Below are 23081 nucleotides of genomic sequence, written 5' to 3' on the forward strand. Positions count from 1 at the left end.
TATTAAATGAACCAGGATCCATGGATTGCTGCGTGCGCGCCGCGGTGCACTGGCTACGACATGCACACTGCCGTGCACGGACAGTAATGTGCACACTGCGGTGTACGGACCCGGACCACAAGGTGCACGCCTCAACTTGTATTTTGGGTTAAACTGCGTTGCTTTGACGTTGTGGATTAGAAAATAATCCATTATTTTACCCTTATTATCAATCTAAATTAATCCACTGTCAAATATGGACCTTGTTAAAACTCGAAGGTGAGATTTTACTCGGGCACAGCAGATCAATACTGGTCCTCTGATGTGGAAATTGTGGTGGAACTGTTTTACCATTGAGTCAAACTGACCTGAGAGTTTCCAGTGTACAGTGTGGACTCCCCAGTCCAGCAGAGAGCAGCTTCACTCCTGAATCCAGCAGATCATTGGTACTCAGGTCCAGCTCTCTCAGACTACAGGAGTTGGAGCTGAGAACTGAGGCCAGAGCTTCACAGCATCTCTCTGACAGATGACAGCTATTCAGCCTTCAAACAAAATAAAAATGTTTAAAATACAACAATAACAAAAAACTGTTTGAAATAACTAATTTAATTTTAACATTATGAAAGAATTGTGTTGAAATATTTTATTAGAGATGTTTTAATAATTGTACAAAAATATATTAGTCAATACATTAGATCCTTATCTTATTGTATATTGGGTGTAAAATGTATGGTATTTAAAAGTTGTTTTGAAAGGTTTGAAAAGCAATTTGTATATTAATATGACATTTATTGTATTATATTGTGTATTGTATTGTAATACATGTAATTAGTGAATCTAGATTATTTGTATGAGAAGATTTATTCCAATATTATGTACATTTTGTTGAGAGGAGAAAAATATTAGAGCGAGCAGGAAAACAGTTTGCGCGCACGAGAGCAAAGACAGCATTTGTGGGTGCAGGGGTGTCAGTTGTGTTGTGCTTCACTTTACGTGTGCGCTCAATGAATCCTTTCTGCCTCACAGGCTTTATTGTTGCTCTCGCGATCAGAGAACTGCTGAGCGCAAGTGCAGTTAAAGTGTTTACAATAATGATTTGTGCGCATGGATGTGTTAGTTGTTCGCCCGCACAAAGTCATGTTTGCTTGCGCCTTTTGTCAATGATATGCCGTCATAAATGTTGCAGGCCTGTATGGGCTCAGTGTTGCAACACAATAGACTCTTCGCTCTTAACATGTGCAAAAAAAAGTCCCGGTACCATTATAGGGAGTGGAGAAGACTGAGGTTTCCGTCCAAAACATCCCAGACACAAACAGAAACACCAATAAAACCGGCCCAACATACATTCTCTCCCATACTCCTTTAACCGTCAAACAACTAAGAACTAAATGTATAAACATCATTTAGCTGGGCGATCTCTACAGAGAATAAAGTTCTCTCCTCCTTTGTCTTTTTCCTCTTTCTCCTTTTTCCCGCTCACTCGTGACCTCTCACCCTTCCCCAGATGACCCCGAACTCTCGATATCAACCAATCCTATTGGTTAAACCCAAATATCATCAATATAACAAAATGTACTGACCAAGTAAAAAAAAAAAGAATAGTGAGTGGACTTATATTAATAATGAAAAGATAATTATTGATGTATTTTACATATCAACAATAACTTATTGTATACATAAAGAGCTTTTATAAGTTAGTCTCTTCACCCTGGTTACACAATATTAAAAATATCTTTCTGAAACCTATTCATATTTGTGAATAAATGTTTTGTACGTTTAATAATGAATACTGGACATATTAAGCTTTTAAAAATACATTTTGTTTGACAATTGCAAGTTTTAAATCATTTTTATGAAAATGTTGCTGTTGTGGCTTTCAGAAGGTCTTAGGCATCCAACTAGGGGTCTCCGACACGCTCAAGACCCCCTATATTTCACCCTGCTCTCAACCATCAACGTCCTGTATACAGGGGACACTATCGGCATATTTTGGGTTTATATTTATAATTAAAGATTTGCAAAATGGATGTATTAGAATATCAACCTCAACAACAATGGGTAGCATTTATATGAAATGAAAGTCATGAATGTGGTCATCACAGGTACTGAGATATATTACAGAGTTATATAACTCTGACTTTGAACATTTATTTGTAACTGTTTTCACATTGAGTAAAACTGACCTGAGAGTTTCCAGTGTACAGTGTGGACTCCCCAGTCCAGCAGAGAGCAGCTTCACTCCTGAATCATGCAGATCATTGGTACTCAGGTCCAGCTCTCTCAGACTACAGGAGTTGGAGCTGAGAACTGAGGCCAGAGCTTCACAGCATCTCTCTGACAGATGACAGCCATTGAGCCTTTACACACAATAAATAGAACATGTCAGGAACTGTGATCAAAATAACAGAAATCTTTAAGTTATTCCATAGTGAAGAATGCTATTAGTTTACCAAAAATTACTAAATAATTAGATGAATGAATATTCATTATATATTCAATCTAAAATGTTAAATAGTTGTTTAGCTGAGATTGAAACGTTTTTTAAATGGATACTACTTCTGTATTCTATTGTTCTTAATATTCTCTTATGTGTACTGTAATACATTATACGTTAATAGGACAGCTACAGATATGTTTTGTATATTATTATAACTAGTATGTTAATTATGTTATGAGTAGAATAGTAATATATGTTGTTATAAAACTATAGAGATCTTTTACATATTATTTCAACCTTATATTCCAGTTTTACTTATATTGTGTAGTGTGCCTTGTGATACATGTTATTAGTGAACTTACAGAGGTGTTTTGTATATTATTATGATGTATGTTCTAGTATTATGTATATAGTGTTGTGTGTATTGTTATTAGTAAACCTACAGAGATGTTTTGTATATTATTATGGCATATATTCTAGTATTATGTATATAGTGTTGTTTGTATTGTTATTAGTGAACCTACAGAGATGTTTTGGTGACTTTGACCACTGGCAGCAGCCTTTGAAGACACTCCTCTGAAGCAAAGTATTTCTTCAGTTCAAACACGTCCAGCTCTTCTTCTGATGTCAGTAGGATGAAGACCAGAGCTGACCACTGAGCAGGAGAGAGAGATTCTCTGGAGAGACTTCCTGATGTCAGGTACTGTTGGATCTCCTTCACTAGAGAACGGTCGTTCAGCTCATTCAGACAGTGGAACAGATTGATGCTTCTCTCTGGAGAGAGATCTCCACCTATCTTCTTCTTGATATAAGATACAATTTCCTCAATAGTACATGAGCTTACAGGAACTTTTCCTGTCTGTCCCAGCAGACCTCCTAGGAGAATCTGATTGGTCTCCAGAGAGAGGCCCAGGAGGAAGCGGAGGAACAAGTCCAGGTGTCCATTCTCACTCTGTAAGGACCTGTCCACAGCACTCTGGTAGAGTTTGAGCTTTCTTTTTTCTGTTTGTTTGTTTCGAAAAAGAGTAGACCTCAGGGATTTTTGTTGTCCTGAGAGCAGATCGACACCATTGTTGATGAAGGACAGAAAGACATAAAGGGCAGCCAGAAACTCCTGGAGGCTCAGATGGACAAAGCAGAACACCTTGTCCTGGTACATCCCACACTCCTCTTTAAAGATCTTGGTGAACACTCCTGAGTACACTGAGGCTGCGATGATGTCGATGTCACACTCTGCCAGGTCTTCCTCGTAGAAGATCAGGTGGCCTTTCTCCAGCTGATTAAAAGCCAGTTTTCCCAAAGAAACAATAATCTCCCTGCTCTCTGGACTCCAGTGTCGATCTGTTTCAGCTCTCCCATGGTACTTCATGTCCCGCTGTATGGACTGAACCCTCAGGAAGTGGCTGTACATCTGAGTCACGGTATTGGGCATCTCTTCTATCTGGGATTTTTTTAGAACTGTAGCAGTGATCCAACAGAAGACTGGGATGTGACACATGATGTGGAGGCTTCGTGATTTCTTGATGTGTGAGAGGATTTTGTTGGACAGCGTCTCCTCTTTGAATCTTTTTCTGAAGTACTCCTCCTTCTGTGGGTCGGTGAACCCTCTGATCTCTGTTACCATGTCAACACACTCAGCAGGGCTCTGATTGGCTGCCGCAGGGCGTGTGGTTATCCAGATACGAGCGGAGGGAAGCAGGTCGCCCCTGATGAGGCCTGTCAGCAGCACGTCCACCGAGGTGGACTTTGTGACATCAGTCCAGATCGGGTTGTTCTGGAAGTCCAGATGAAGTCGACACTCATCCAGACCATCCAAGATGAAGACAACTTGGAACCGGTGGAATCCGCAGATTCCTGCTTTTTTGGTCTCAATAAAGAAGTGATGAAGAACTTCCACCAAGCTAAACTCTTTCCCTTTCAGTAAATTCAGCTCTCTGAAAGTGAGGAGAAAAGTGAAGTGTATGTCATGGTTGGCTTTGCCTTCAGCCCAGTCCAGAGTGAATTTGCGTGTTAAGATGGTTTTACCAATGCCGGCCACTCCAGTTGTCATAATTGTCCTAATTGGTTTATCTTGTCCAGGTAAGGGTTTAAAGATGTCTTCACATTTGATTGGTGTTTCCTCCTTGACTGGTTTCCTGGAGGCTGTTTCAATCAGTCTGACCTCATGTTCCTTGTTGACCTCTCCACTGCCTCTCTCTGTGATGAATATCTCTGTGTAGAACTCATTCAGAGGTGTTGAATTTCCTGCTATAGCGATTCCCTCAAACACATACCAGAACTTCTTCTTCAAATGAGACTTGATTTTATGCTGGCACTCGACAGCAGCATATCCTAATAGAACAAACAACAGAAGACATCAGTTACTAAAACGTGTGAATATTTCCTTTAAAGGGGCACTATTTTGCCCTTTTTTACTGTTTATTATTTAATTTGTTTGACCTCATAGAATTAATTTACAACAATAAAGGTTTGTCAAGCACATTCTTTTTTTTTCTCCTACTTTTAGGAGTATTACAACCCCTATGTGAAACACCCTGTTGCTTAGAATTTTGAGGCATTTAGAACCTTGGTGCTGACAGGGGCCGACGTCTCTTCAGGCGCTCTGTCACTCTGTCTACTATGGATTCAATCAGTGCTACCTTACCAATTTGAGCCTGAGTCGGACCCCGAAAGCGATAATGGAGCTGACGACGCTAATGACGAGCGCGATGTTAGTCATAGAATGGACCAGGACATTTAACAGTGGTAAGTTTTTGTTTATGCTATTATACACACATGCGGTTCATCATATATTTAGCCCAGCTTTTCTGACTTAGCTTGAGGCTAGTAGACTACACGTACTAATCAAGCATCCGTAACAAGCTTTTTATGTCCCGACATGGCATATTGTTGACTACGTTTGTCCGTCAAAATACACTGTTGTAACTTATAACATCTCTACTACAGTGGTTCCCAAACTTTTCACAGCCACGTACCCCTTTAGACATCTGACCTCCAGCCATGTACCCCCTACTACCACACACACAAAAAACCTGTCTGTAAGTCCCCCCACCACCATCACCACGCGCACGCACGCACGCACGCACATACACACACACACACACACACACGCACGCACGCACGCACGCACGCACGCACGCACGCACGCACGCACGCACGCACGCACGCACGCACGCACGCACGCACGCACGCACGCACGCACGCACGCACGCACGCACGCACGCACACACACACACACACACACACACACACACACACACACACACACACACACACACACATATTTCTATACATTTCTATATTATTTTATTTTTCACCAAATGGATCAATTCTTACCAGCATTTTTAGTGTGCAACACCAATTCACTTTTGAAAAAAGTAATCTACCAAACATTTCTACATTTCTAGAACATATTCAATTATAAACCGCTTGAAACTAAATTACAAACTCACCGCAGCTTTAATGAGAAGGGTGTGCATGAGAGGATGCGCATAGGTCTGCAATATCTGGCTGAATTTGAGAAAGTCTGAGTCTTAAATTGTTCTCCACACAAAGTCTTGCTCTGTATTTTGTTTTCATACTTGTCAGAGCTGAGAATCCACTCTCACACATGTACGTGGTGGCAAAGGGCATCAAAGTCTTAACAGCGCGTTTGGCCAGCACGGGGTATTCTGTGCACAGTCCGATCCAGAAATCCGACAGTGGCTTCTGATTAAATTCCATTTTCAGGGAACCATCTGTTGTGATCTCAATGAGACTTTCCTGTTCAGATGTTGATAAGAAAGCAGGCACATCTGTAAACGGATGACGTATCCAACTGTCTGAGCTGTCAGATTCGGGGAAATACCTGCGCAGCTGTGCAGCCAGCTCACGGAGGTGCGCGGTTATCTCGTGTTTCATGCTGTCAGGCAGAGTTCATTTGCACATAAAAATTCATGCAACGTGGGAAAGACCTCTGTGTTGTTGTTCTCCGTGTAGTTTAACCAGAGGTTCAACTTTTTTATCATGGCTTCAATTTTATCTCGCACGTTGAATATGGTTGCTGAAACCCCTTGTAATCCAAGATTAAGTTCGTTCAGACGAGAAAAAATATCGGACAGATAACCCAGGCGTGTAAGAAACTTTTCATCGTGCAGATGCTCAGACAAATGAAAGTTGTGATCACTGAAGAAAATCTTAAGTTCATCTTTGAGTTCAAAGAAACGTGTTAATACTTTGCCTCTTGATAACCAGCGCACCTCTGTATGAAGTAGCAACGTCTCATGATCGCTGCCCATTTCACTGCATAATGCAGAAAAAATGCGAGAGTTCAGGGGCCTGGCCTTCACAAAGTTCACCGTTTTCACTGTTGTGTCCAAAACATTTTTCAGACTGGCAGACATTCCCTTGACAGCAAGAGCCTCTCGGTGGATGCTGCAGTGAATCCAAGTGGCATCAGGAGCAACCGCTTGCACGCGCGTTACTACTCCGCTGTGTCTCCCGGACATGGCCCGTGCGCCATCGGTACAGATACCAACACATTGTGTCCACATAAGTCCGTTTGATGTCACAAAGGTGTCCAGCATTTTGAAAATGTCCTCTCCAGTTGCCCTTTTTTCCAGAGATTTGCAGAAAAGCATGTCCTCCTTAATTGTCCCTTCATGAATGTATCGCACATATACCAGGACATGTGCCAGGCCGGCTACATCTGTCGACTCATCCAGCTGTAGCGCGTAAAATTCACTGGCTCGTACACGACGTAGTAGTTGTTTTAACACGTCCTCGGCCATGTCACTGATTCTCCGAGAAACAGTGTTATTGGATGAAGGCATGGTCTGTATAGTTTTTTTGGCTTTTTCCCCCAGCATCGTCCCGACCATATCCATGGCAGCAGGGACAATTAAGTCCTCGACAATAGTGTGTGGTTTGCCAGTTTTAGCCACTCTGTAACTCACCATGTAAGATGCTTGTAGCCCGCTCCTATTAACGGTATCTGTCTCCCGTATGCAAGTCTTACTGGTAGAAAGTCCTCTCAATTCTCGCTCAAAAAACTCCCGTAGCTTATTTCTCAAATTAGCATGTTTTGTTTCTAAATGTCTGCGCAACAGTGACGGTTTCATTGAGTTGTGAGACAGTACTTTTGCACATATAACACACTGTGGCCGAGTAAATCCACCAGTATTAATCTTAGTGAACCCCAAAGCAATATCGTTTTCATCATATTTTCGCCTTTTTGACGAGGTTGTTCCTTTGCCCGTCGCTGCATGCTTTCCCCCATCAGGAGGCTCTGCATCGGACTCCTCACCACTGTCCGTGGCTATGCTCTCAGCATGACCAGCCACAGGTGCATCGCTAGCATCCCGGTCAAAGGTAGACGACGTTGAAGGTGACGAATAATGTGGGTTGTTGTCGCTGGAAAGTGCACCTTCGACTGTTAGCTGACTGGTGGCAGCAGTGGATGTCCCTCTGGAAGGGCAATTTATCCTTTTTAGCCATTTATCCATTTACGGCGGTTAGCCGGGCGGCGGGCAACGTGTTTGTTTCGGCAGTGCAATTAATTCACTGACCACCAGAGGGTAGCCTATACATGTCTATGCATGACAGTGAGTGAACAGGCGCTTATTAATCCGCCGGTTTAAACATGTAATGACGCTCTTTACAAACGATGTTTTTTATTTTTTTTCTTTTGGATTTTTTCGCGTACCCCCTGTGTCACGTGGCGTACCCCTGGGGGTACGCGTACCACAGTTTGGGAACCACTGCTCTACTACATAGGTGCACCTGTGGGAATTGTGCCACTATGCCCAACGAAGTGGAGAACGTCTGCTGTAGAGAAATCCCAATGGTAAAATTTATGAGATTCAGGCTAAGCTACACCGTTTGTTGAGAACGATGTCATGTCATATATCTATCATCTTCGGAGGATGTTATGATTGTTTCAGGGTGTTTTGGCAAACTACAAAATAGTTGGGAGGGATAGTTGTGTGAATAAAATTGATACAAAGCAACCAGTGGCATCACTGTCATTTGGAAGCTGGTGGGCAGCATGTCTTTGAAATGGATTACAAGGGCAGAAGGAAAGGATGCAAAGCCCATTAGTCGAATCAGGCCTACTCTTGAGTTGTAAAAGTAAATAAAATAATCTGGGCCTATTTTTGTCCTGAATGACTGAAGTTATTGGTTGTAATTTAGCTATGTTTATTTTCAGTTACAATTGTTTTAAGAAAAGACTCAAGACCACAATATCAAACAGAACGGTTAGAGTAACTAGTAAAATAACGAGAACATTATTTCAAACCCCCTGATCTGTAGGCATGGTGCTAGCAAGGAAAGTCGCATAGCAGCACCAACGTGAACTTGACACTTGTCGTGGCGTTTGGTTGCCCTATGAAGATTTTTCACATCAGTGAAACCATGAAAAGCCCACGTTGGAGATTTGGCATTATTCATTAGCAAACAGGGCCAGCAATACAGTCGGTTGCTAGTAATGCTACCAGTAAGCCATGAGTACCTAGCAAACCATGTAGCACCCACAACATGGACGTTGCGATTACATTTGGTGATCTTGAGTTTGCGAAGTGGTCTACCTTTTTCTTTGGTCGCTAACTTAGCACGGTAACTCCCTGTCCTCTGTTTCCAATGTTTCTATTGTATACTTCATTCGCAAATGTTAAAATCTCGTTATCCTTCAAATGATTTCACCTGCTTTGTGTCCGTTAGACTGAGCGGCAATGCAGGCAGAGCGGGTTTGTTATCGACAGCGTTGCCAGATTGGGCAGATTTCCCTCCCAATGATAAATTTTCCAGCCTAACGTGGTTAAAAGTAGCCCAATTGGGTGGGAAATCTGCCCAATCTGGCAACTTTGCTCACCAGCCAGGGATCCTGCTTATTGGTTCATAGCACAGTGCGAATAGATTTTTGCACAAATCAGACGCCTTGAGGTCACACCCACTCAGAGGAGGACTTTCCTCCTTTCTCTCATTGAAACCCATGTTATTCACCGGCCGCCAGTACTTTCGGGGAAATGAATGGGAGTCAACGGAGACTGAGGGAGGACCTTCCTCCCTGAAGTAATTGTCAATAGGAGATAGGGGGTGCTAATGTCCCTTTACCCAGGGAAACGAACATTCTATATTCAAAGGCATTAAAGTAGTCATATTTAAGGGCATTAATTCATTACAATAGTCTGGGCAATCTACATTTTTTATTCTCAACAATGTTAAGGAGGATCTTCCTCCCTCTCCTCAATGGAGAAGCCTCCACTGTTATATACATATATATATATATATACATATATATATATATATATATATATATATATATATATATATATATATATATATATATATGTATATATATATATATATATATATATAAATATATATATATATATATGTATATAACATCCTCAGAAGATGAGTAGCCTACCACTGTCACCACAAAACCTGATAAGTAAATTCTAGTAAACTATGTTGCATGTTTAGATCATCTCTACCATATAGTAACAGTAATACCATTGCCCTTGTAATGGAAAACGAGTAATCTCCCCATTCTCCTCACCTGTTTGCTGTAGTACCAGCCAACTGTACCATGTTTTTTATGTGAAGTCATTAGTGATACCATTTTTTGTAAATAACAATCCTACTCGAATAGATGTTGATTCCGCAATACAAGTTACGAGAAATCTCACCTGTTCACTGTTGTCTCAGCCATCTATTTACTGTATAACAATCATTGTTATGTAGAACTAATCAGTGATTTAAAAAAAAGTTCAATAAAAGTATGACTGGAAAACAGATGTTGCTTCCTGAATCTGTATTGTCCTATGCAGTCATGTTGTACTCTGTGATGTCAAGGTCACTTTACACAGTAGTTATAATGTCTTATTGTATTTATTAGGTACTGAGATGATGAATGAGCCAATTGCCAGAATCAATGACCTGCATGTAGGGCTGGGCGATTACTCGATTACGATTATTGATCGCAATAAAACTCACGTCGATTACGACGATAAGCATTAGACATAAATGCTCGATATAAAAAAAAGTTAAAAAAATAAAATTAATAAATAAATAAAAACAGTTCTGGTATGGATTTACCTAACAGCCAATCACACAGCAGAAATAAACACAATAGTCACATAGCAGTTTTGCGGTTAATGTCTAAGTAGACGCCCATTTCCTGGTGCATGTTTGAGCTTCCGTTCCAGCACCGCGGTAAGGAAAGACGAGAGGAGAGGAGCGTTTTGCGACAGAATAACAATGAGTGGAACAACGGAGGGTGAAGTAGTCGATAAAAAAGGTTACAAGACGTCCATTATATGGAAGTGGTTTGGCTATCTCAAAACTGATGAAGCACAGGATAAACCCTTCTGTAAATTATGCCGTCGGTCGGTGCCAGCACGATTGGGAATCACAACTAATTTCTTTCAACATCTGAAAAGATACCATCCCAGCGACTACACAGAAGATATGAAAATGCGCGCAGCAGCAAGTTTTGCCCGCCGTCCTACCGCAGCTGTCAGCAGCGCGAGCGGGGCTGTTCCAAAACAGCAGTCTATCGTGTCGTCTTTTTTTCGGCAGTTGTACCGTATGATAAACAATCAAAAAGAAGCATGATAATAAACAAGTGTATGGTTTAACTAATGAACACTCTGGTTTCTTCAGGCTTCAGCAGTATCAAATTATATCTCACACACACGCACGCACACACGCGCACGCACACACACACACACACACAGCCTATCAACAACGTTGTAAGAATATGCAACGACCTCCTGTATGTTTTTGTCTCGTCCGTTCTGTCTGATTCTGTCCCTCACCTAATGTTATGTCTTTCACCTGTCAAAAAAATAAAAAATTATATATATATATATATATATATTATATATCGTGATTAATATCGATATCAAAAAAATAATCGTGATAATATTTTTTGCAATATCGCCCAGCCTTACCTGCATGACACAACATCCAGGCCTAGAGCCTGTGTGTCTAAACACATACAGTCTACAAAATATCTACAATCTTAACAAGTATGATTATGGACCTGTGAGGCACACAACAAATGAAGAGTAAGTAATTTTGGCTGTAAGCTCCTACAAAACAAAACCAAAGCAATATTATACTATTAATATTATTATGTGATTTGAATCAATATACCATTTAAAGAAAAACAGAATAAAACTTTTAGGCCGCGAGCTACGGGGCCTTTTTTTTAAATAATATATATAGAATTTATATATATAATATATAAATAGTATATGTCTTTCTGTCCATCTACTTCTCTACTCAAACTCTTTTTGCACTCTGATCCATTCCCCCCGACCCCAGCGTGTCCAGGAACACAGCAAAAGGTGATTGATGACGCTCTCCCATTGACTCCCAGCAAATGTACATGCTTACGCCACCTCGTACTGGAAGTAAAAGAAAGCCGCGGAGAGAATCCCAACGACAGTGGTTTGCGGGAGTCATTTACTCCCCTTTGTGGGAATTTTGTGGTATTGTAACTTTGTCAACCATTTATATACCCCAAAAACATATGTAAAGCGCAATAGGAGGAGGAAAAAACGGAAAAGCATAATATGACACCTTTAAATTATAAACTTTATAATATTTAGGGGCTTCATAACTTCGGAGAAGCTGGTCGTGACAAGGACTGCTTGTAACAGATTCAAAATGTTCAGGACTATTTCGATATTTTCACAGCAGTATGATTGGTCTAATGATAGTAGGGGTGCAACGGATCACAAAACTCACGGTTCGGTTCGTGTCACAGCTTTTGAGTTACGAGTTGGATCATCTTCGGATCAAAAACAATAAAAAAGATAACAAGACAAATATAACTTTAAATAAAATCTTCAAATGTGTGAAAACAAAATAAAGTGAAAATTTTGGTAATAATCCTGCTTCCTTTAGGCAAATTAAATATTTTAAATAATTGCTTGTGTCCACATGAAATAAAAACTTAACTGAAAATGTCCATCTAATGTATAAATAAAATCTCGGTGTGTTGCACATTTCTGAAAAGAACGTTTAGGGTCGTTTTAAGGACAGGTTTGTGAATGCCCATAGCCAGCCATTCTAAAGCAGGGAGAGGTGATTCGAAATGAGCCAAAAACCTGTGACAGGATCAATGGTCATCATTTCGGTGTCAACCACTTTATTTCATTCTAGACAAACCAGAAAGGGGGCTCAATGTGCTAAATACCGGAATTGTCCTTTAAACATGCACCCATCACGTGAACGCACAATTTTTTATTTATTTTTGCATAGTCAGCCCATTCACGGATCACTTGCTTCCCGAACCGTGAGGGTTGATCTGTACGGATCACGGGTAATCCGTGTTCCGTTGCATCACTAAATTATAGTAATGATGATGGTGAATCAGTGTAAAGTGTCTTGTTATGCTAGACACTTTAAGATAGTGTTGCATCTCTTCAACTGAGTTATTCTGCTGTTCATCTGCAGTATAATGTTTAACAGGTTTTAATCTGATGGACCCCCAATAACCCACCATATCTGGACTAATCCATTTAACCTGATACCCCAACAATAACCATCCATGTCTGGATCAAACCATTTAACCTGATACCCAGACAATAACCCTACATATCTGGACCAAACCAATTACCTGATACCCCTACAATAACCATACATATCTGGCTCAAACCATTAAACCTGAAAGTCTATTTCTACTTTTTTCTGTCTCATTTTTCCACATGAGCCTCCTCTTTTTCAAAATAACAGTATATTCAGTTTCAGATAAAAGTTTCTTACAGCTCTGCTTTCAAAATAAGAGTAATTTCTGTCAAAGTAAGAGTCTCTTACCGCCCCACAGTGTGTCGGCCAGTTCCTCCTGGTTCATCTCCATCAGGCAGAGCTTTGTGATGTCCACCACTCCCTCTATGGCGCGCCTCCTCTGCTCCTCCTTCTTACCCTCCACCTCCTCCTCCTCCCTTTGACTCTCTGAGCATTGTGGGTAATCTGAGAAGAGATTCCTCCAGAGCTTCTTCAGCTCCTTGTCTAGGAAAGCGTGTGCGTTCTCCTCAGCCCTCTGGAACAGAACAAACATCAAGGAGAACTTTACTCTGAACTCACTGAAGACATCAGAAGCATCTGTCCTGGATTCACGTCCGCTGGTCTAAAGAGGGAAGCCTGGAGACTATGAGCACCACAAGAGATGCTTTCTAATGATCATGTAGAGCTGAACTCAGATGACTTTGTGGAATGTACACACCTTGATCAGCTCTGTGTGATGCTGCTGTACAGACTGAGCACTGGTAACCTTCGACCTCTGGTGGGGTTGTCTGTGGAAAGAACACACACACAGTAAACATAAACACACACAGTAAACATACAAGGGGGGGGGGGGGGAGAGAGAGAGAGAGAGAGAATATTATTGTCTGCAATTATGTTTATAATTATACTGTGCAAGTATTCTGTGTAATTGTATTTATTTAGTTATTATTTTCCGTTTTTTATCTTTATTACATTTTTTTATGTATTTTGTATTTTTATTTATCACTTAATTTCTCTTTCGCTGTACTTTTGACTCTTGAGATGCAATAACAATTGATTCCCCCAGTGTGGGATCCATAAAGTTGATTGTATCTTATCTGCTTGTGGATGATTTAATGGTAAATGGCTTTGTGTGTGCGTGTGTGTGTGTGTGTGTGTGTGTGTGTGTGTGTGTGTGTGTGTGTGTAAGGAGTACAGGTAAACCAGTAATCCTCTTCAGTTAGTTAATGATTGATTGTGAGAGAGAGTATCAGTAGAGTCTGATAACAACCAACTGTTCTGTTGTCATCGTCTGTTTAATAATCCTACCTCTCCTCTCTGGAGGGGCGTCCATCGTTAAAGAGAGGAGGACGATCCATAGAGTGGTCACTCTTCATGGAGACACAGCTGGGTCCAGGAGAGTCTGCTCTCTGCTGCTGGACTCTTCAAGAAAAAAAAAAGAACTGGGATCACACCATGTCAACCCCATCACTAACACAGCCTTATCCCTTCTCTCATTCACACCATGTCAACCACATCACTGAAACAGCCTTATCCCTCCTCTCATTCTCACCACCTCCGACGGGACACTGTTTTAATCCTCACCTCTTCTCAATAGACTGATTTTCATCTTTAAAGTGAAGAGGTGGATCAATAGAATGGTCACTCTTCATTGAGACACAGCTGGGTCCAGGGGAGTCTGCTCTCTGCTGCTGCTCTGGGCTAGGGTTAGCACACACACAGATTTTACTCAGACTAATGATGGAGTCATGAGATATCACTGCTGAGCTCTGAGATGGACAACAGTCACAGACAGAGAGATTCTCTTCTTACCTCTTAGCTTTGCTCTGGCGGCCATGTTCCCCATACAGAGTGGTTTTAGAGGTAGGACCCCCCTCCTCTCTCTCCTCATCCATAGTAGACTGGAGACCTGGACACAAACACAACTCCATATTGTTACTACAGCCACTCAGTGTTTATTCTCTGCTTTTATATGAGCTGTGTATTTCTGGTCACAGGGGGCTGTTGTCTCTGTTTACTTTGGACGAGAGGCAGGGTGGTCTTTCCTAGACGCAGATTCATAGACCCTTTCATTCTCAATGAGGGGAAAGATGTGGAGATGCTGCCCAGAAGTGTCTAATACACTCTTTAAAAACTATTCATCATTCCACACAGAAGGTCTCAAAGGGCTTCAAATGTGTCAGATCAAGTTCAACGTTCGGATATCACACCGACTGATCCCTGTGCTGGTTAAATCGCTCTGAAGGCAGGACCATATATGGACTTCCTCATGTGGTATGACATCACAACCAGATCTGTGATGCAGGCCCACAGAGAACAAGACCCAGCACAAGATGATGTTTAAACACCTTCACTAACCAAGATGGCCGTCTTGCTGTCTAAATAATATAATCATAATACCGCAATGCAAATATAACAACTGCTCATTCTGTCTCAAGTACCTTTAAAGACACCATAGGACACAAGAATACACAAGAAAAAAAAGTCATTATTAACGTCAACCTGACGCTTGACTCCAGGCTGGAAGGTTCTGGGTTCGATCCCCAATGCCCACAGTCGAACACGTAGCATCCTGTAGAGCAGGAATCTTAAAAATGTTCAACCTACTGATAAGATACAAAGTTACTCATATTTATGATCTATCAAGGATAAGAGTGGACTACAGTATCTTAGTTTACTTCCTGTTGGACCAGTTCCCCTCTCAGTTCATACTCCTCCCAGACTAACCGCTTACCGGCGGCTGATTCATTCAACTCCAGCTGTAGTAAAGTGGGACATTTTGCTGTAAGTGTACATGAATCATTTAAACGTCAGTATTAAACTAAATGATTTGACACAGGGTCCGTTTTGAAACCCTCGAAAAGGTGCACCACAGCACCACCTGTGGTGAGAGGATGTCAGTGGGATTGGCTGAGCTGAAGAACACGGACCAGTCGTCACCAGTGACCTACAGCGCCTTGCAAAAGTATTCACCCCCCTTGGCTTTTTACCTATTTTGTTACATGACAGCCTTTAGTTCAATATTTTTTTAATCTGAATTTTATGTGATGGATCAGAAGACAATAGTCTAAGTTTGTGAAGTGAAATGAGAAAAATATATACATAAAACTATTTTTAGAAATAAAAAACTGAAATTTGGCATATGCATATGTATTCACCCCCTTTGTTATGACACCCATAAAAAGCTCTGGTGCAACCAATTACCTTCAGAAGTCACATAATTAGTGAAATGATGTCTACCTGTGTGCAATCTAAGTGTCACATGATCTGTCAGTACATATACACACATTTTTTGAAAGGCCCCAGAGGCTGCAACACCTAAACAAGAGGCACCACTAACCAAACACTGCCATGAAGACCAAGGAACTCTCCAAACAAGTCAGGGACAATGTTGTTGAGAAGTACAAGTCAGGGCTAGGTTATCAAAAAATATCCAAATCTTTGATGATCCCCAGGAGCACCATCAAATCTATCATAACCAAATGGAAAGAACATGGCACAACAGCAAACCTGCCAAGAGACGGCCGCTCACCAAAACTCACGGACAGGGCAAGGAGGGCATTAATAAGAGAGGCAGCACAGAGACCTAAGGTAACCCTGGAGGAGCTGCAGAGTTCCACAGCAGAGACTGGAGTATCTGTACATAGGACGACAATAAGCCGTACGCTCCATAGAGTTGGGCTTTATGGCAGAGTGGCCAGAAGAAAGCCATTACTTTCAGCAAAAAATAAAATGGCACGTTTTGAGTTTGCGAAAAGGCATGTGGGAGACTCCCAAAATGTATGGAGGAAGCTGCTCTTGTCTGATGAGACTAAAATTGAACTTATTGGCCATCCAAGAAAATGCTATGTCTGGCGCAAACCCAACACATCACATCACCCAAAGAACACCATCCCCACAGTGAAACATGGTGGTGGCAGCATCATGCTGTGGGGATGTTTTTCAGCAGCCGGGACTGGGAAACTGGTCAGAGTTGAGGGAAAGATGGATGGTGCTAAATACAGGGATGTTCTTGAGCAAAACCTGTACCACTCTGTGCGTGATTTGAGGCTAGGACGGAGGTTCACCTTCCAGCAGGACAATGACCCCAAACACACTGCAAAAGCAACCCTTGAGTGGTTTAAGGGGAAACATGTAAATGTGTTGGAATGGCCTAGTCAAAGCCCAGACCTCAATCCAATAGAAAATCTGTGGTCAGACTTAAAGATTGCTGTTCACAAGCGCAAACCATCCAACTTGAAGGAGCTGGAGCAGTTTTGCAAGGAGGAATGGGCAACAATCCCAGTGGTAAGATGTGGCAAGCTCATAGAGACTTATCCAAAGCGACTTGGAGCTGTGATCGCCGCAAAAGGTGGCTCTACAAAGTATTGACTTTAGGGGGGTGAATAGATATGCACATTGACTTTTTCTGTCATTTTGTCCTATTTGTTGTTTGCTTCACAATAAAAAAAACTAAAACATCTTCAAAGTTGTAGGGATGTTCTGTAAATTAAATAATGCAAATCCTCAAACAATCCATGTTAATTCCAGGTTGTGAGGCAACAAAACAAGAAAAATGCCAAGGGGAGTGAATACTTTTGCAAGGCACTGTATGTGTTGAGGCGGTCACGGCAGAGTTAATTCCCCTCGAAAGTCATGTCCCTCTCATACGAGGGATGCTTTCAGATATAGAGTAGGGCTACACTACCTCAGAATGATGCAGGCCCACAGAGAACACGACCCATTACAAGATGACGTCTAAACACCTTCACAAACAAAGATGGTCGTCTTCCTGTATAAATAATGTAATCATAATACCGCCCTACAAATATAACAACCGTCCATTCTGTCCTAAGTACCTTTAAAGTCACCATAGGACACTTGTGATTTAGAACAAATCCTAAATCAGAGGAAACATATATAACCTCAACCTGATGCTTGACTTTACATTGACATTATCATTATTCACTTTAACCTGACGCTTGGCTCCAGGCTGGAAGGTTCTGGGTTCGATCCCCAATGCCCACGGTCTAAGAAGTAGCATTCTACAGAGCAGGAATCTACAAAATTATTCAATAGCAATTTTGACAAATAGCAATGTATCCATATATTTACTAACATTTTTAACCATCACCCAATTAATAAGATTCAAAGTTATTCATATTTATGATCTATCACGGATCAAAGTGGACTCTAGTACCTTAGTCGTCTTCCTGCTGTGATGAAGTGAGCCACACCAAACCGTCCGACTCAAGGAAATGATGAACCAACCAGTTGGACCAGTTCCCCTCCCAGTTCACACTCCTCCCAGACATGAACTAACATGCTAAGGTGGCTGATCCATGAACAATAACTTTATTAAAATAAGAACGATGGACAGAGAGCTGTGATTTGTAGAAGCTCAGAGAAAAACCAAGAGACACTTGATGGTTCAACCAGCATGTAGAGACACTCAGTCACTGAGTCAGCTGCTTCTCTACAGCAGAACCAACAGAACATAGATACCAAGTTATCAATAAAGAGACCGATAAACATCATGAATACAAGCACATCAAGTAGAAAAGGCCTCCTCTGCTCTGTGTCTGCTGAACTCCTCCATGAACAATCCTCCTCCATTCATTAAAGACATCACCACCTTGTTCATATGAACACTAGATTTGCATCAGTGTGAACGTATGAATCAGTATAATCTATACAATAGATGGTTGGTTTCTCTTTTCAGAAGAGCAGTGTACTGAGTAGAGTGTCCTCAGAGTACAAGATAGTCAGAGTGCAGAATACTCTAGAGCAGTGGTTCCCAACCTTTTTTTACCAGTGTACCCCTTGAGCTGTTTTCCATGTTAAAAGTACCCCCTCTCTCATATGTGATTATTCGCCTAATGTGTTCTTGTATTTAACCCTTTGTCTTTATATCTTATCCAACTGCTCATTTAAATAATACCATATACAATTATTGTGAGTGAAAATTTTTTTATTCAGTTTAATGAGACACTTGCGCTTGCGCGTCTTTCAAAAGCTTTGACAGTTCTGGGGGCAGTGTGGCAACAGCCGCCACCAAGCTGCTCTCCACATTCAGTCGTTTTCTCTGCTTGGTTTTGATGTGAGTCAGGGCTGAGAAGGTCACTTCACACATGTAAGTTGATCCAAAAGGCAATAGTTAACCCCAGCTCAGAATATTCCTTTTCAACTTCACACCAAAATTCAGTCAGTGACTTTTCAGCATGTGCCATCTTTGCACACGATCAAAGGACAAATCCACCAGGTTTTGCTGCAGTCTGGCAGGAAGGCTGCCGCTGCCCTCAGTGCCTCTGAAGGGGTTCCTCACCCAGTCCAGTTGCTCTGACTTTTCTTCGATGTCATGGAAGTACTGGTTGAAGTCAGTTTTGAGTTTGGAGAGATGTGTTCTCATGATTTTGACCATAGGATTTTTTTCAGCATCAGTGGTGGCAAGATGGGCTAGTGGAAAACAGCTCACATCTCCATTGTCCCATTTCTACTCCCACAAGGTGACTTTATGTATGAATCCATTCACTTTGTCATACATGTTAAGTATGTGTGAGTCCTTGCCTTGAAGTGACAGGTTGAGTTCATTCAGCTTGAAGAAGACATCGGCAAGATATGCAAGGCGTGCAACCCAGCCTGCGTTCTCAAAAACAACTCCAAGAGGGTGCAAGTGCTCTTTCAAGAAAGCAGACACCTCGGCTCAAGTTCGAAAAGCCTCTGTAGGTTTTTGCCGCGAGACAACCAGCGGACGTCCGTGTGAAGCAGCAGCTGATCGTGCTCTGCCCCGCTGGCTTGACAAAGACTCTGAAACAATCGGTGATTCATAGGCCTGGACTGAATATAATTAATCACCTTAACTGCGTCATCCATAACAGCACTTAACTCAGGGCTCAACCTTTTGCTTGCGAGAGCCTCCCGGTGGATAATACAGTGATTCCACTTGATTTCGGGGTTCACCATCATGACACGCCCATGCAGCCCACGCACTTTCCCTGTCATTGCAGCCGCGCCATCAGTGCTGATGTGACTGCATGACTTCCATTCCAGATTGTTATCTTTAAAAAGGCTGTCAATCAACTGAAATATTCCTTCGCCGGTTGTCTGTCCCGTCAGCTTCTTGCAAAACAGAATATGCTCATGTATGTCAGACTCTTTATAGCACACAAAGGCCAAGAGCTGAGCCTCCCCACTCACATCTAACTGCAAAGCGAACTGACCTGCTCTGATCATTTTATTGACCACCTGCTAAACAATATTAGTGGCCATATCATCGATCCGACGACAGACTGTGTTGTTTGATAATGGAACGGTTTTCAGCACATCTGCTGCTTTCTTGTCCAGCATAGTTTCAACCAAAAGTATAGCGGCAGGGAGAATCACATCTTTGGCAATTGAATGTGTTTTTTTTGACTTAGCCACAAGTAATGACAGAGCATAGGAGGCCTCCAATGCTTAGTTTGACACATTTGCTGCTTTCTTTGGTGTAGTCTGGCTTGACTTGAATTCAGACATTTTTCGTTTGAAAAAGTCCTCGGTCTTACCTACATTTCCCGTGTGTTTGGTGCTCTGGTGCCACTGCAGATGGGCTGGTTTCATTGAATTATTTGACAGGACTTCACCGCAAAAAAAGCACTGAGGCTGAGGTGGATCAGACGATGTACAATTAAATCCATACAAAATGTATTTCTCGTTGTGCTGCCGGTGTTTGGTAGTTGTTATGTCTGAAAACATGCAGTTTGTTTTCATAATGTGTCCTGTTGGACTCTGTAGGTTATGCACTGCTATTGACAGGTTACTGTGTCTTTAAGGTTTTCAGCAGTGTTATACGGCAAGGTCGTAAAATGTAAGTTGTGCGTCAGTTCAGTAAACGCAACGAACAAAGCAACATGTTGTGGTCATTGACTCCTATACGAACACAATATTTGGTGAACGAGGATGGCTGAACTCGCCTTGCCACCTCCTCCACCTTTCCTACCGGTTCCCGGCGACCCAGCTGTTCCCTGGGATCGGTGGCTGCGGTCATTTGAGGATTATCTGCTGGCGTTGGGACACACGGACCTAGCGGAGGCCCGGAAGTGTGCGCTCCTACGCCATTGTCTCGGGCAGGAGGGACAGCGAGTCTTCGCCACGCTCACCTTATTAGACGATAAGTACGCCACAGCTACGGCCGCTTTGAAGGCGCACTTCAGCTCCGGGAGAAGCCGGCGGATGTACCGTTTAGAATTTCGTCAGAGGACCCAAAAGCCGGGTGAGACCGTTGCCCACTTCGTGTCAGCTTTACATGAGCTGGCTAGGCTTTGTGACTTTGGGGCTTTGGAGGATGGACTTGTAGTTGACCAGTTAATAGAGAAAACGTCATGCAACCAACTGAGGGAGAGACTTTTATTAGAGCCAGACTCCATGACACTAGCAGATGCTGTAGTGATTGGAAAACAGTTGGAAACGGCCCTAGCGGAGGCGCGCAAGTTTGGCCGCGCAGCGCACGACCCGATGACGTCATCACCGCCGTCAGTTCATCATACAGAGACTGCAGGGCCAAACGACGGGGTGAGTGACAGTTTGGATGTACAGAGAGTGGACAGAGGGCCCAGGGAGAGTGGGGCCAAGAGCTGTAGCAACTGTGGCTCTTCTCAACATGCTGCCAGAAATCAATCATGCCCTGCTCGGGGAAAACGTTGCCGCAACTGCAGCAGATTGAACCATTTTGTACGCTGCTGTCGCTCTTCCCCTGCTTCCCATGATACTGCTGCTGTCCCCATAAACACTGTTCAGACCTCACAGCCTGCCTTCAAACATTGCACATGCCGTGTGGGCACAGCTCTAATCCCGCTCCTCGTGGACACAGGAGCCAAAGTGTCAATCCTGAACGAATGCACATATGACCGCTTCTTCAGTCAGGTGCCTCTGGAAGCAGCAGTTAAACCCCTGTTGGGCTACGGCCATTCTCCCATCTCCACTCTGGGTGTGGCTTGCCTTCCCGTCAGATATGGGCGACAATGTGCGCCTAACGCCAAGTTCTGCATCACCCGGAGGGGAGCCAACATTATGGGCCTAGACTTGTTCCTTGCCCTGGGTTTTGCTGTGCGTGATGCTAGAGGCCAGCATGTCCTGCAGGTCGCCACCTCCTGGCCTGACCGCTACCCACAACTGTTCAACGGGCTGGGCCGCATGACAGGATTTGTACACCAGCCTACGGTTGACCAGTCAGTCCGCCCTGTCATCCAGCCTCTACGGCGCATTCCTCTGGCTCTCCGTGACGCAGTGGAGGCCGAGCTGCAGCGCCTGGTGGGGGCAGACGTCGTCGAGCCTGTCGACGCCTCGCCATGGGTGTCAAACCTGGTGATAGCTAAGAAAAAGGGGGGCAGACTGCGACTCTGTGTGGACCTCACATACGTGAACAAAGCCATCATCCCCGACAAGTACCCCCTGCCTACGGCTGAGGAACTCACTAGCCATTTCTACGGCTCCACTGTCTTCAATAAGATGGACCTACGAAATGGCTACCTGCAGGTTCCTCTGGCACGACCCAGCATGGACCTTACAGCGTTTGTCACGCACATGGGGGTCTTCAGATTCAAACGCATGGCATTTGGACTCTCATCAGCCCCGAGCTGCTTTCAGAAGATAATGTCACTCATACTGGCCGGTATCCAGGGTGTCTCCATCTACCTGGATGACGTGGTCGTGCATGCACCCTCCACCACACTGCATGATGCTCGCCTGGTGCAAGTCTTTCAGCGTTTCGAACAGCATGGGGTCACACTGAACGCTGAAAAGTGCATGTTCGGGGTTGAGGAAGTTGAGTTCCTGGGCTTCAGGCTCTCGAAGGAGGGCATCACCCCGATTATGTCCCACACTGAAGCCATTCTGTCCCTCCCAGACCCGCAGTCACCATCCCAGCTGTCTTCCTTCCTGGGGATGGCCGCCTACTATCTCAGGTTCATGCCACACTTCTCTGATTCAACAGCTCCCTTGCGCCGGCTGCTCAGGAAGGAGGCTGCGTGGGACTGGACCCCGGCCTGCCATGAAGCCGTGCGCGTCATCAAACAGCGGCTCACGTCCCCGCCCACACTGACCCATTTCAGCCTGACTGCGCCCACCTTGGTCACCTGTGACGCATCCAGGGTGGCGCTGGGCGCTGTCCTCTCCCAGACTCAAGACGGGGTGGAACGCCCGGTAGCTT

General features: G+C 43.2%; 1 protein-coding gene across 34 annotated transcripts in view; it reads right to left on the reverse strand.

Moving 5' to 3' along the window:
* LOC307074315 (uncharacterized protein) overlaps positions 1-23081 on the reverse strand; it is a 143305-nt gene that overhangs the window by 28108 nt on the left and 92116 nt on the right. For 30 of the 34 annotated variants that reach the window (XM_079734363.1, XM_079734364.1, XM_079734360.1 and 27 more), the window contains 2 exons: positions 2163-2336; positions 348-521 (listed from right to left, as the gene is read on the reverse strand). In XM_079734363.1, the coding sequence (XP_079590489.1) occupies positions 348-521; positions 2163-2336 (348 nt within the window). Of the gene's footprint in view, positions 1-347; positions 522-2162; positions 2337-2940; positions 4748-13225; positions 13452-13634; positions 13705-14224; positions 14339-14500; positions 14618-14728; positions 14826-15126; positions 15213-18095; positions 18142-23081 lie in introns of those variants that run through there. The other 4 variants (XM_079734356.1, XM_079734357.1, XM_079734358.1 and 1 more) reach the window with 4 other exon arrangements.

Source organism: Pollachius pollachius (assembly GCF_949987615.1).
Source record: "Pollachius pollachius genome assembly, chromosome: 4".
NCBI lineage: Eukaryota > Metazoa > Chordata > Actinopteri > Gadiformes > Gadidae > Pollachius > Pollachius pollachius.